Source organism: Muntiacus reevesi, chromosome 5 (assembly GCF_963930625.1).
Source record: "Muntiacus reevesi chromosome 5, mMunRee1.1, whole genome shotgun sequence".
NCBI classification, from domain to species: domain Eukaryota; kingdom Metazoa; phylum Chordata; class Mammalia; order Artiodactyla; family Cervidae; genus Muntiacus; species Muntiacus reevesi.
In genome coordinates this window covers 86,384,241-86,398,306 of record NC_089253.1, presented here as the reverse complement: position 1 = coordinate 86,398,306, position 14,066 = coordinate 86,384,241, and the positions used below count along the sequence as shown (strand labels likewise).

The 14,066-nt window shown below is 35.6% G+C and overlaps 1 protein-coding gene across 8 annotated transcripts in view; it reads right to left on the bottom strand.

Moving 5' to 3' along the window:
• Positions 1-2,086: 2,086 nt before the first annotated feature.
• SUCO (SUN domain containing ossification factor) overlaps positions 2,087-14,066 on the bottom strand; it is an 87,553-nt gene continuing 75,573 nt past the window's right edge. For 5 of the 8 annotated variants that reach the window (XM_065935714.1, XM_065935721.1, XM_065935719.1 and 2 more), the window contains 2 exons: positions 5,324-5,379; positions 2,087-4,119 (listed from right to left, as the gene is read on the bottom strand). In XM_065935714.1, the coding sequence (XP_065791786.1) occupies positions 3,676-4,119; positions 5,324-5,379 (500 nt within the window). In that variant the 3' untranslated portion in view covers positions 2,087-3,675. The remainder of the gene's footprint in view (positions 4,120-5,323; positions 5,380-14,066) is intronic. The other 3 variants (XM_065935715.1, XM_065935716.1, XM_065935717.1) reach the window with 3 other exon arrangements.

Genomic DNA, 14,066 nt, shown 5'->3' with positions numbered 1-14,066 from the left:
CACTTGCTCCTGTCTCTCTCAGTAGCAGTGACAGCCTGCCTACTCCCAAGGAGAGCAACTGGTGCCTGCTCATGGGTCCCTAGTTATGGGAGTGGCCTGTGCTCATCTCTGGAGCCCGTAACGGTGACAGCAGCTTGCACCTACCCCCAGAGCTCATGTTAGGTGGTGTCTTGTTGCCTGAGAGCCCAGGTACAGGAAACAAAGCTCCTATGGTGGTCCTGCCCTTCTTCTAATGTGCCCTCCCACCAAACAATGGTGTCTTACCTCTCTGGCAGGCCCCCGCCTCTTCTGAGTGCACGCTTAGTTGCCACTCTCCAGCCTCTTCAGGCTGTCTCTACACTGCCAATCCCTCTCTCCCTGGGTCTGACTCTGAAGCCTGAGCTTTGGCACCTAGCCTCACCACACAAATAGATAAGGCATGTCAGCCAGGGTACACGGGGCAGAGGTATGAACCATCTGTGCAGGTCCTTCCACTATAACCAGTTGTTGCACTCTTCCTCCAAGGCTCTGAAGCTCCCCCTCCATCTAGGTTGATCTCCGTGCAGGTGACGGAACTTCCGAGGGCTGGGGAACCTTTCTTCTTTCACATCTCCCTCCCTGGGGTGCAGGTCCTGTCCCGATTCCTTTCTCCCTCTTTTTTCTTTTGTCCTACCTTGTTACATGAAAGTTTTTTTGCCTTTTGGAAGTCTGAGGTCTTCTATCAGCATTCAGTAGATGTTCAGTGTGAATCATGCCACTCATAGATGTGCTTTTGCTGTATTTGTGGGAGGAGGTAAAAGGTCCACGTTCTATTCCTCCGCCATCATGATTCCTCTCCTGTAGCTATTGACTTCTAAGGGTGTTGAATTGAAATGGTAAAAGGGAAGTCCATCTTTCGGCCACTCCTGGAAGTCAAGGACAAAGAAAGGAAGCATTGTCTTTGCCCTAGCAAAAAATAAGGTTTATTTGAAAATGTTATTTGGAGACTGTCAGTTTTTCCCCTCCCCTACAGCAAAGAGAACTTTCCTTTTAGTGAAAGAAAAGTGATTTGGGAATGGGATAAGAAAAATCAGGGTGTAAAGGGAGCTTAAGAAAGCCATCATTGTTGTATTGTTTGGAGGCATGTCTCATGCTTCTGTTGTATGATTTTGTTCTATAAAATGGAAAATTAAAACAATTCCAAATGGACATGTTTCTTATTATACTGTGATTTTAAATTTGTTTGACCAGGGTAACAAATATACATTTATATCTACTTTATATTCATGCTCACAAGTTTACATATTCAAATTAGGGGCACATCAAAAACTGGCAAGTAAGTAAGTGGCAAAATAAGCACAGTGACTGGCAATGCAGTGCTGAAAACAGTTGCTGCTAGGGAGAAAGAAATCCTTGATTGGCAAAGGTCAGGGTGCAACACGGGAGTCGGGGGGGGGGGGGAGGTGGCGTGGCAGAGAAGAGAGAATTGCTACCTCTCTGTGGAAGGCTTACCTAATAAAATGATTTCATTCCTCAAATTTTATAACTCTATCTGAAAAAAAAATCCACTTAAAAGGACTTCTTTACTTTGTATTCTTGCTGTTACAGATCCCTTGGTTTCTTCTTACTGTTTTAAAGCTTTTTTAATATCAGAAAAAAAAAAATGAAGCTGATTACCAAGGAACATTGAAAGCCTATTTTACACACACACACACATATAATTTGCTTCTCACCAGGCACAAATCTATTATTGGCAAGACTTTATGCTTTTATTCCTCATGTAAGTATAATCTCAGAGAGGAAAAACCCCAAATTATAAAATGTGCTATATTTATATATATATAAAATTTAAAAATTATTAGTCTTAGAGATGGCACCTAGTAAGAGAAAGGCATATATGTGTAGTCCACTGAATATTTAAAACTCTTTCAGTGTTTGAAATGGTGAAATTCTGACTGTATAGGGAACAAAATATTTATGTGAAAGTTCAATCAGTTTGTAGCTGGCTGAATGTAATCAAGTATTTAACAAGATGCTGCTATATTTAATTTTAAAAGTGACAAAAACGAATCTATGTTCAGAGTATTAAGTCTGTAAGTTCTCCTTCAAAGAACAGAAGAGCCAGTAGTTAATAAAGACAAGTGTTCAGATTTATTTGGAAATTCACAGTTTCTAATGGCACTACAGCTCCGTAGTTACATCATTGGAAGTCATCTTTCCACAACCCTGGGCACTGCACACAGGTGATGTAACTCCCCGCCCTATCTCTGCTCTCTCTGGACCGCTTTTCAGTGGGTTTCTATACAATCAGGCCCTCTTGCTCTGAATGGCTAATTGTACAGATTGGAAAAAAATGTAAATCGTCTAAAACATACTGTTAACCTAAAGCAGCAACTTAAACACACAAAAGAGGCTTTAAATAAGTCACATTACGAACAATACCCCCATAAGGTATTAGACAAGTTTAAAACAGTTATTACTAAAAGTGCTCAATAACTTATAACTTAAATCTTACAACACAAAACAGTGAATTCTCTCCCTTTCAAAAAGAAACTTTCCACTTTTACTCCATTACTGTATAAACACATACTTAGAAATCATTTGATTCAAAGTCACTGCCAATTATTTTTAAAGAAAAGAGACAAAATGAATACAAACACATTGACAACACACATGTATATCTGCACATTTGTAGCCAATACAAAGCAAACACCAAGGAGTAATAATCCCTTTAGACTTGACCAATTAGACAAGGCTTGACAAACTCACTAGCTGGTTCTGTGCATATGTACATAGGCAGTGATTATGAGGCCTGGACTCACTGGACAAACTTCCAAATTTTCCATTTGTGAGAGAAAACAATGACCTCAAAGTCAAGAGGATTAGTGCTTATTGTGAATGTTTAAAATGTAACACAGCTAAAGGAAACCCTTAAAGTGGCTAAATGTGTTTAACACGTGAATTTATTAAAAAAAAATTATTTGCAAATTACCAATCATTTGAAGAAACAAATCATGTAGTTTTTTTTCCTCTCACTGAATTAGTAACCAAAGAAAATTAGTGTGAATAAGTTAACTGAAAATAACATTAAAAGTATCACCACTTACCTAAAAAAATAGACCGAAAAATTCCATCAAGTGTCTGTTTTCAGGTGAGTTTGCTAAACAAAAGTCTACCTGGCCAAGTCTTTAGGATTTTTACACTGTCTTTACTGAACGCCAGGCGCAGATCACTTTAAAGCCTTGTAGTGTTTGCAGCTTCAAAAAACTAACAAAGTTATAAAAGAAATCAAATGACAGAAAAAGTTCTCCCTCCTCTTCCAGTGGCATTATAAATAGACAAAAGGCACATAAATATGGGAAGGTGCAAGAAATAGGAACAAAGCTAAAGGAAGAGGTTTAGGCTTTCATTCCTATCCCACCCAAGGAACTGGGCTTCCAAATTACTTTTGTCCCAGTAATTAATTAATTAATCTGTGAAAAAACATCTTTATAAAACGTCTACCATTGTCCTTGTAGGAAGTGATCAGTCTTGTAAAACTGCAGCTCATTAACCAAGATTGACATAATCCCACCTACTTTTTAAAAAGGCAGAAACCATAATTTCTGAATACTTTTCCCATTAATATTTTCTCCCTCCCCATACCCTTCAAATACCACAGACTGTTCTTCAAAGAACAACAAAGAAAAGTCTCCAATATGAAAAGTTCGATTAATTTTAGATATGTCCCGAGACTGCTGTAACACCAAATGTTCCCACGGTGATCTCTTTGTTTCCTTTGATTATGTCATGCAGGCTCGGCAGTGATCCTGACTTAGTCTGTATCAAAGTTTTTATCAATTTTCCTTGGTCTTGGACTTTAGATCGCCTTCGTTTCAAAGCCCTCTTCTCAGTTTTTGTCTTTTGGGACTGTCCATTGCACAGACTTGTGCAAGCTGAAATGCCACAAAAATAAGACTCTTCTGACTGTGATGAAGTTTCTGAGCTTCCTTCAGATGGAGGACCCTTATAAGAAGAGTGATAAACTTCTCCCATATTAGAAAAATCTCTCTGGTTTGTAAAAGGCTTTCTTCCTTTTATGTCTCCATTGGCTACAGGGTGCAATGGATCAGCTGGCTTTATGGTCTCAATTTTTTCAGTTTTGTACTTGCAGCGTTTCTTCTTTAACACAAGTAAAAGAAAGGGTAGGAATTAGACCTCTGATAGTTACCTAATCAAACATTCAGAGAGCTGAGCTACTGGAGTAAAGTGCCACCTCCTGGTGGAAAGTGAAAGTATTATAAAGAGCAAAACACAGTTATGTTCTCTACAGGTACTACCATGATTACCTTTCCACTCTGTAATACTACTCAACCAAATTCTTCATTTCTCTGTCACCTCTGAATATAGATTAGGTATCTGAATGCTTATTATGTGCCATATATTCTTCCAGTTGCTTTCATCTGTATCTTACTAACCCTGAAAGGTGAGCATTTTGTCCTTGGCTACCAAATGAGAAAACCAAAGTTCATAAGTTTGATTCCCTGTCCAAGTTACACGGTAGTAAGTGGCCAGGTTAGGATTGAATCCCAGGCTATTTGGTTTTAATGGTCAAGTTCTTTAGCCTAGAGACAAATGTTGTTCGCTTAGTCGTTAAGTCGTGTCCGACTCTTTTGTGACCTCATGGACTCCTCGCTCCATGAGAATTTCCAGGCAAGAACACTATAGTGGGTGGCCATTTCCTTCTCTGGGGGATCTTCCAGACCCAGGGATAGAAACTGTATCTCCTGCATTGGCAGGCAGATTCTTTACCACTGAGCTACCTGGACCTCTAATGAGTACAACTTACTTTCAGAGACAAAATGGGAAAAGCCCACACTTGGTAACCAAATAGCCTAAGTATATTTTGATTTTTGCCACCTCTTTAATGGGTCATTTAAAGAAGATACAAATACTGAGTTTCAGTTTTCTCACTTAAAAAATGGGGAAAGTATCTTTTTCAGGTTGATATAAGGATTACAGGAATAGGTACACACAGTGCCTGACATGCACTGATAATAAAGAATGACTATCAACAAGGGGTCAGCAAGTTTTTTCTGTAAAAGCCAGACAGTAAGTATTTTAGGCTTTTCAAGTCACATACTCTCTCTCCTGCATATTCACTTTTATTTTATAACCCTTTAAACATGGTTCCAGGATCATAATAAATAACAGGCCATATATGGCCTATGGGCCACAGTTTGCAACCCTGTAAACAAATAATTATCATAACTGAAAATAAACAGTAAGTTTAAGGGCCAGTAAAGGTTATAGTAAAACTTTCACCTATTTCTTCATCTACATCCACATAACACACCAATACACTTGAAAGGAAACAAAGCATTACCTTTTTTTCTGGAGAGAACTTGAGGGGTTCTACAATGTACAAATCACTTGGATCTACTGTAAGAAAAAACAAAAAGGCAGATATAAAATGTAAAGTAGATTATGCTATGATTAAATACTATAACTATTATCCATTTATGATTATTTTTATAACAGAACCAGTGAATTTATATTTGTAACAGGTTAAACAAGTATTTATGCATTTGAAATTAATAAGCCTAAAGCAACAAGGTAGAAGAGGGCACCATTCTTATCCTGGGCTTGACTGGTCATCATTGAATAACTTAAGTTTTTAACTAACAGCTGGCTATCAGCCAACACAGTAAGGATCCTTCTTTGGACCAGCTCTACCCTCTTCTTTAGTCACTAAATCGTGTTTAAATCTTTTGCAACCCTATGGACTATAGGTCACTAGGTTTCTCTGTCCATGGGATTTCCCAGGCAAGAATACTAGAGTGGATCTTCTATCTTGGGGATAGAACCAGTTTTTGCTGCATTTGTGGGTGGATTCTTTACCACTGAGCCACCTGGGAGGCCTCTACCCTCTGAACTTGATAACAAAAACAACATTACCAGGTAAGCTAATACCAAACTTACAGATCATATGAATATTTTTCTAAAAGACTATAAAGTCCACACTGTATTGCAATTATGGGTTAACTGTGTGCAATAAGCACACAGTATGAAAGTCACTTCAAGGAACATACACACAAAAGGAAGTTTAAGAAGTTTTTTCTAATTGTTTATTACTATCATTTACTGTGATCAAAACTATGATTTATTGTGACCAATACCAGAACACTCTGGTATGATAAGGAAATCAGAAATACTAGATTTCTAAGGTTTCATTACTTTAAGCACATTCAAGACAGCTTTACTGACAAGATAAATGTACATATAAAAGAGGGGCTATGAGATTTTAGTCCTATTCAACCCACTAAAAGTAAACGATTTATTGTCTGATGTAGGCGTAAGTCTGTAAGTAACAAATTCATAATAAACTTCATGTGCCAGAAATTTACTAATAACATGATTCAGTGAATTATAATTTTTCACATTATGTCTTAGAAACTTGTTGAGAAAGTCATCAAATATATAAAAATATCCAATGATTCCTTTAAACAGTCATTTCTACTAGATTACTAATCTCATTCAAATTGCTTTTTAAAAAAAACATGATGTCTACTTCTAGGAATGACTGCTAATGGTTTTCAGATTGAATTTTCCACTAAAAGCAATTAAATACAAATGTTTTCTGTATTTTTTGTTTTTTGTAAGACACTAACAGCACTTCCCACTCCAGTACTCTTGCCTGGAAAATCCCATGGACAGAGGAGCCTGGTAGGCTGCAGTTGCTAAGAGTCAGACAGAACTGAACAACTTCACTTTCACTTTTCACTTTCATGCACTGGAGAAGGAAACGGCAACCCACTCCAGTGTTCTTGCCTGGAGAATCCCAGGGACAGGGAAGCCTGGTGAGCAGCCATCTATGGGGTCGCACAGAGTCGGACACGATTGAAGCAACTTAGCAGCAGCAGCCAACAGCACTTACTCAGGCTGTCAAGACTAAGTAAATAAGTGATCCCAGGCCACAACTGAAGGAAAAGCAGGAATCTAGACCCGTCAAGTGAAACACAAGTCATTTTTGCCCAGAGACTTTGCCACCACTGTCTAGCAACATGGAATCATACTGCATATTACTAGCCAAGGACACATCAACAACCGAAGTACAGTTTCTACTGAATGCATGTTGTTTTCATGCCATCTTAAGTTGAAAAATTAAGTCAAATCATCATAAATTAGAGACGACCTGTACATTATACTCCTCTTTCAACAGAAAATTACAAGGCGTTTTAAAAAGGGTAAACACAGTTTGAAAAGACTAAACAAGCATCAGAACCAGAGTTAGATTTGACAGAAATGTTGACATTTAGATCAGGAATTTTTTAAAAAAATACATTAAGGACGTAAATTGAAAAAAAGCAGACAACATGCAAAAACAGATGGATAATATAAGCAGAAAAATTCTTAAAAGGAGTTTAAAAAATGCTAGATAGAGATCAAACACAGGAACAAAAAGGAAGAATGCCTGTGGGTTCATTAATAGACTGAGTAAAGAATCACTAAACTTGAAAATGTGACGATAGAAATTTCCAAATCTAAAATACAAAAAGAAAAATGATTTTAAAAAAAAATGAACAGACTATCCAAAAACCATGAGATGACTACAAAAGGTGTAAAAGTAATGAGAATACAGGAGGATAAGGACGGGAGAAAGGAATAGATGCAATATTTTAAGAAATAATGACAGAATCTCCTCAAATTGACATCAGACAGTAACCACAGCTCCAGGAAACTTAGAACAACAAGCAGGATAAATGCCCAAAATACTACAACCAGGCATATCATATACAAATTTCAAAAAATCAAAGATATAAGCTAAAATTGGGGACCTAACACTGCCAACAGACCTGCTTTAGAAGTAATGTTAAAAAGCAGTTCTTTAGAAAGGAGGAAAATAAGATAGGTCAGAAACCCAGCTCCACACAAAGAAAGGAAGAGCATCAGAGAAGGAATAAAGGAAGGAAAGATAAAAACTTTCACTTTTCTTATTCTTAATCCATAACAATTTGTTCAAAACAATAATAGCAACAAAGTACTTGAGTATGCTTATGTAAATAGACAAGATTAGGTAAAAGTAAAAAGAATGACAACACTGATAGAAGGGATAGAAGGGAGGAATTAGAAATATTTTGTTATTATAAAATATCTGTACTACCTCTAGAGTTAATACAGTGTTATTTGAAAATGGACTTGTATTAGCTGTAAATGTATACTGTAAACTCTGGGACCCTAAAAAAAAAGTCATAAAATTTTTTAACCTATGCTATGAAAGGAAAAAAATGAAACCATATAATATGCTCAGTTAAAACCACAAAAGGCAGAAAAAATGTGGAAGATAGTAACAGGAATAAAGAATGAGAGCAACAAATAGAAAATAGTAACAAATATAGTCGGATAAATATCAAATCACTTTAAACTGGTGTATTTAGATACACCAATTTATAAGGCTGTAAAAGTGGATCAAACAACAAGATTGAACCATATGTTGCTCATAAGAAGTCCACTTTAAATATAAAGACAGATATAGATTAAAGGAACAGGGATGAAAAAAGATATACCATGCTAACACAAATCAAAAGAAAGCAGGAATGGCATATTAATTTCAGAGAGAGTAACCTTCAGAGAGCAAGGAAATTTATTCAGGATAAAGAGGGACATTTCATGATGATAAAGGGGTCCATTATCCAAAAAGCATAACAATCTTTAATGTGTATGCATCTCACAGAATGACAAATACGTGAGGCAAAAACTGGTAGAACTACAAGAAACAGATGAAAACCTACTATTATAGCTGGAGACTTTAACACTCCTCTATCCGAAGATCCAGCAAGAAGAGAATCAAAGAATATGGCAAATGTCAATAGCACCAAAATCCACTGTGTTTCTACATACCAGCAATACACACACACACACACACACACACACACACACACACACACACACAAAATGCCATTTTCTACAGCATCAAAAATATTCTAGAAACAAAGCTTTCAAAAGTTTGACTTTTTGGAGTACAAAGAGATGCTATGTTTTTCCCAAATTGATATGTAGAATCAATGTAATCAACCAAAAGCCTAATAGTTTTTCAATGAAACACTTAATAAATGATTCTAAATTTACATGGAAACAAAGACCCAATAATGGCTGAGCAACAACTGAATTTCATACAAATTTTACAATGGATTCCCTACCTAAAACCACATACAAAAAATCAATTCCAGGTATCTTAGAAATCTAAAAATAAAAACCAATACTAGAACTATAAGAGACTATCATCCATAAACAGTAAAAAAAAGAAAAAAAAATTGTTTAAACAAGACAGAAAAAGCACTAACTACACCAGGAAAAAAAATTTCATAAGTTTGATTACATTAAAATTAAGAGCTTCTTTTTCTTATTTAAAAAGACTCCATGTAAAAGAAAATAAATAGCCTCAAGAGTGAAATAAGATTACCTGCAACATTACCGAACTAACAATTAGTATATAAATTTTAAAACTAACTATAAGCCAACAGGAAAGATATAAAAAAACAAAAGAATAGGCAAAAATTTCAATGTCTAAAAAAGTCAAATGATTAAAAGGCCTAAGTAAGCATGCTCAACTTCACTAGTAATCAGGTAAATGCAAATTACAACTGAAATGAGGTTAACAAACACTTTAAAACTTGACAATTCTGACTGTGCACTGGCAAAAGTGTAGAAAATGGAAATTCTCAAGGTACTGGTGGAAGGATAAACTGATATGACCACTTTGGAAAACTATGCTATTACCTTATAACTTATAGATAAGCATATTCTACAACCCAGCAATTTTACATCTAGGTAATATTCCTAGAGGGGGCTTCCCAGGTGGGTCAGCTACAAAGAATACACCTGCCAAGCAGGCAGCTTCAACTCCTGGAGCAGAAAGATTCCATCCCCTACTCCCTCCACCCCAGATGGAAATGGTAACCCACTCCAGTATTCTTGTCTGGGAAGTCCCATGGACAGAGGAGACTGGTAGGCTTGCAAAAATCCATGGGCTTCACAACATTTCAGTGGGTTTTGTCATACATTGACACGAATCAGCCATAGAGTTACACGTGTTGTGAAGTAATTGGCCTCCAACTAATAAAATAAAATTAAAAAAAAAAAAAATCCATGGGCTTGCAAAAGTGTAGGAAACGACTTAGCAACACAACAACAAAAACATTCCTAGAGAAACTTATGCAACTCTGCGCCTATATACAAACAAAGGGAATGTTTACACCAGCATTATCTGTAATAGCCCCAAACTGTAAATAACACAGAACAGATAACTACATTGTAATTTAGTCAGTTACTGAAATACTATACAATATTGAAAATGAAGTACAATTATGTATATGAACCTTACAAATAGAATGCTGACGGAAAGGAGGCAAAAAGAGTATATATAGTATAATTTCATTTATCAAAAGCTCAAAACCAGGCAAAAATCCAATTATATTGCTGAAAAACACAAACACTGATGGTAAAACTTATGAAAATGAAGATGACAACTAATTCAAAAGTCAAGATAGCTACCTCTACAAAAAGCAATATCAAAAGTGCTGGTCTTGCTCTATTTCTTGATCTGGGTGTTAGTTACACAGGTGTTCACGTTATAATTACTCTGCATGTTATACATTTCAGTTTTATGCACTTTTTGGTATTTCACATATTTCACAACAAAAATGTATTACAAAAATCAAAATAGTTTAGGTCTACTTGGATGCTCAACAAAAGTCAGAGATGCAAATCTAAGTATATCTATAAAATACTGATGAAAGAAATTAAAGAAGGTACGAACAAACTGAACACTATCTCATGTTCATGACTGGAAGACTTCATATTGTCCAAGATGTCCATATACTACCAAAAAGATCTATAAATTAAGCCACATTCTTTTTTTTTAATGAAATGCATCTTAAAATTCATATCAAATCCCAAATACCTTAAATAGGCAAAGCAATTGTGAAAAAGAAAAATAGTTATAGGACTCACATTGCCTGATTTCAAACGCAATAATCAAAACCGTACTGGTATAAAGACAGATAAATAGAACAACAGGGGGAAAAAAAACAGTCCAGAAATAAACCCTCACGCAAATGGTCAAATAACCTTCAACAAGGGTGCCAAGACCATTCAATGGGGAATGAACAGTCTCTTCAATGAACAGTGCTGGAAAGCTGGATATCCCCATGCAAAGAATGAAGCTGAACCCTTATCCTACATCATATACAAGAAATAACTCAAAATAGATGTGGTCCTCTTTGTTTTTGCTTTTGTTGCTTGTACTTTAACTGTCACATCCAAGGCCAGTGTTACAAAGTTTCTTTATCCAAAAAGTTATAAAAACTTTATAACACTGGCTTGGATGTGACAGTTAAAGTAGAAGCAACAAAAGCAAAAACAGACAAAGAGAACTACATCAAACTTAAAAAGTTTTTGTCCATCACAGGACAAAATCATCAGAGTGAAAATGCAACCTACAAAATGGGAGAATGTATCTATGAATCATATACTTGATGCAGGATTAATATCCAGAATATACAGAACTTCTATAATTAAGCAAAAAATAACTTGGTTTAAAAATGAGCAAAGGACTTGAATAGACATTTCTTCAAAGATGATTTACAAATGGCCAACAAGCATATGAAAAGATGATCAACATCACTAATCATCAGAGAAACACAAATCAAAAGGAAAATGAGGTATCACCACACATCCATCAGGATGGCTACTATCAAAACAGAAAACAAGTATTGGTGAGGATGTGGAGAAATCTGGAACCACTATGCACTGTCGGTGGAACTGTAAAATGGTGCAAGCACTATGGAAAACACTGTGAAGGTTCTTCAAACAATAGAACTACCATGATTCAGCAATCACGCTTGAGGACACAGTTGACCCTCTAACAACATGGGTTTGAAGTCTACTTATACATGGATATGCGAGTCTATTTATATGTGGATTTTTTTTCAACAGGAAATACTACAGTGCTACATAATATGTGGTTGGCTGACTCCATGGATGCAAAACCTCAAATATGAAGGAACCACGGATATGGAGGGCTAACTATAAATTATACATGTATTTTCAACTGTTCAGATTTGGTGGCCCTAACTCCAGCACTGTTCAAGGGTCAACTACATATCCAGAACTGAAAGCAAGGACTTAAAAACATATTTGCACACTCATGTTCAGAGCAGCGTTATTTCACAATAGCCAAGAGGCAGAAGCAACCCAAGTGCCCATCAACAGATGAATAAACAAAGTATAGTATCTATCTGTACAACATAATATTATTCAGTCTTTAAACACAAATCCTGTCACATGTTAGAACATGGATGAAACTTGAGGACATTATGCTAAGTGAAATAAGCCAGTCAGAGAAAGATGAATAGTATATGATTTCACTTATATAAGGTATCTGAAGTATTCAAATTCACAAGAACAGAAAACACATTGACGGTGACCAGGGGCTGGGAGGAAGGGGAAAAAAGGTAGTTGTTTAATAAATACAGTGTTCTAGATTTACAAAATGAAAAACTTCTGGAGACCTGTTTTATATCATTGTGAACATACTAAACATTACTAAAGTATATACATAATAATTACATTTCTAAGAGAAACTTAAATTTCAAGATGGTAAATTTTATGTTGTATGTCTTTTTACTACAATAAGAAAACAAAATAAGAAATGGACCCTTCTCATAGAGCTTGGAATTAAAAATAAGGCAAGTACAAGATGGCTAAAATCAAAGTAGACAATAGTAAATGTCATAAGAAGAGATTTAATTCAAATTAGGAGAAGAAATAAATTAATTAATAAATAGCAGAATCAGAATTAGTTTCTATTGTACTCAACTTCTTAAATTATAAAGATGAACCAAGATGATACAATTGTTAAAAATACAAGTAATACTACTATCAGGTACAAAAGACTATACTACCTGGCCTTGAAGAGTTACATGAAGAGAAGTCAGGCTTTCAACTAATTTAGAATGGGACGAGAAATGCTGAGGAGGAAAAACACTTCAAAATATTGACATTTCATAATCACCCGAATACAGCTAAAAGATCAACAATACTAAATGTTAAATCTTAATATGGATGTGGAACAAATGGAACTCTAAAAAACAGCTGAATGTTCACACAACATTCTTGGCAAACTGTGTGGTAGTTATTTACTAAAGTGAAGTACACACAATCTTACGATCCAGCAATTCCATTTCTGCTATATACCCAACAGATGTGTGTATGCAAGAAAATAATCCAATGGAAACGAATAATGTGTAGTATGTTTGCATAAGGCACACTAACTACAACTATACTCAATGACATGGTGGATCTCACACTATCAAAATATGCGGTGACTCTACTGAGAGGAAATGGGTAGTGACCAAGGAGCACAAGGAAGTTTCTGGGGTGCTGATAATGCTGGACTTCTTAATCTGGGTGTTGGTCACATAGTTAAGCGTGGTTTGTGAAAATCCACCAAATTTTATAAATGGTTAAGTATAAAATCCTGTACAAATTACACTTCATTAAAAAAATTCAGTTATAAGAAGATATATCAGCCAAAAGAAAAAAAAAAAAAGAGCAGGAAGTAGGAAGAAATTTATTAGTTTTAAGGAAACACACATGTAATGGATTAAGTCCGTAAAGTTTCGTGGTAACAGTAAACCAGAGCAGCACAGGAAAGATTGCCTTAATATTTAACCAATTGAAACACACTGCTCAGTTACTAAATCCTAAAGATAAACATCCAATGATTATTAAGAAAGCATTAGCTGAAATATACAATTAATTTGGTTATTTTAATATTGCTATGAAGATATGTCTCAGTAAGCACAAATTGCAGTACTAATTATTAAAAAGTATTGATACATGAAAGTCACTCAGTACACATTCATTCATTTATTAAGTATTCATCAGGTGTTAGACTATGGAATACTATTATAGACCTTGGACTGTAAAAGAGAAAAATATTTACTTTTCATAAAGTGCCCCACAGTCCTAGAGACGAAAGGGGTCCTACCTGTATAGGAAGAGGAGGCAGATAAAACAGGATACTATGGGAGCACACTCAGGTTTTCCATATCTGCTGAACTTTC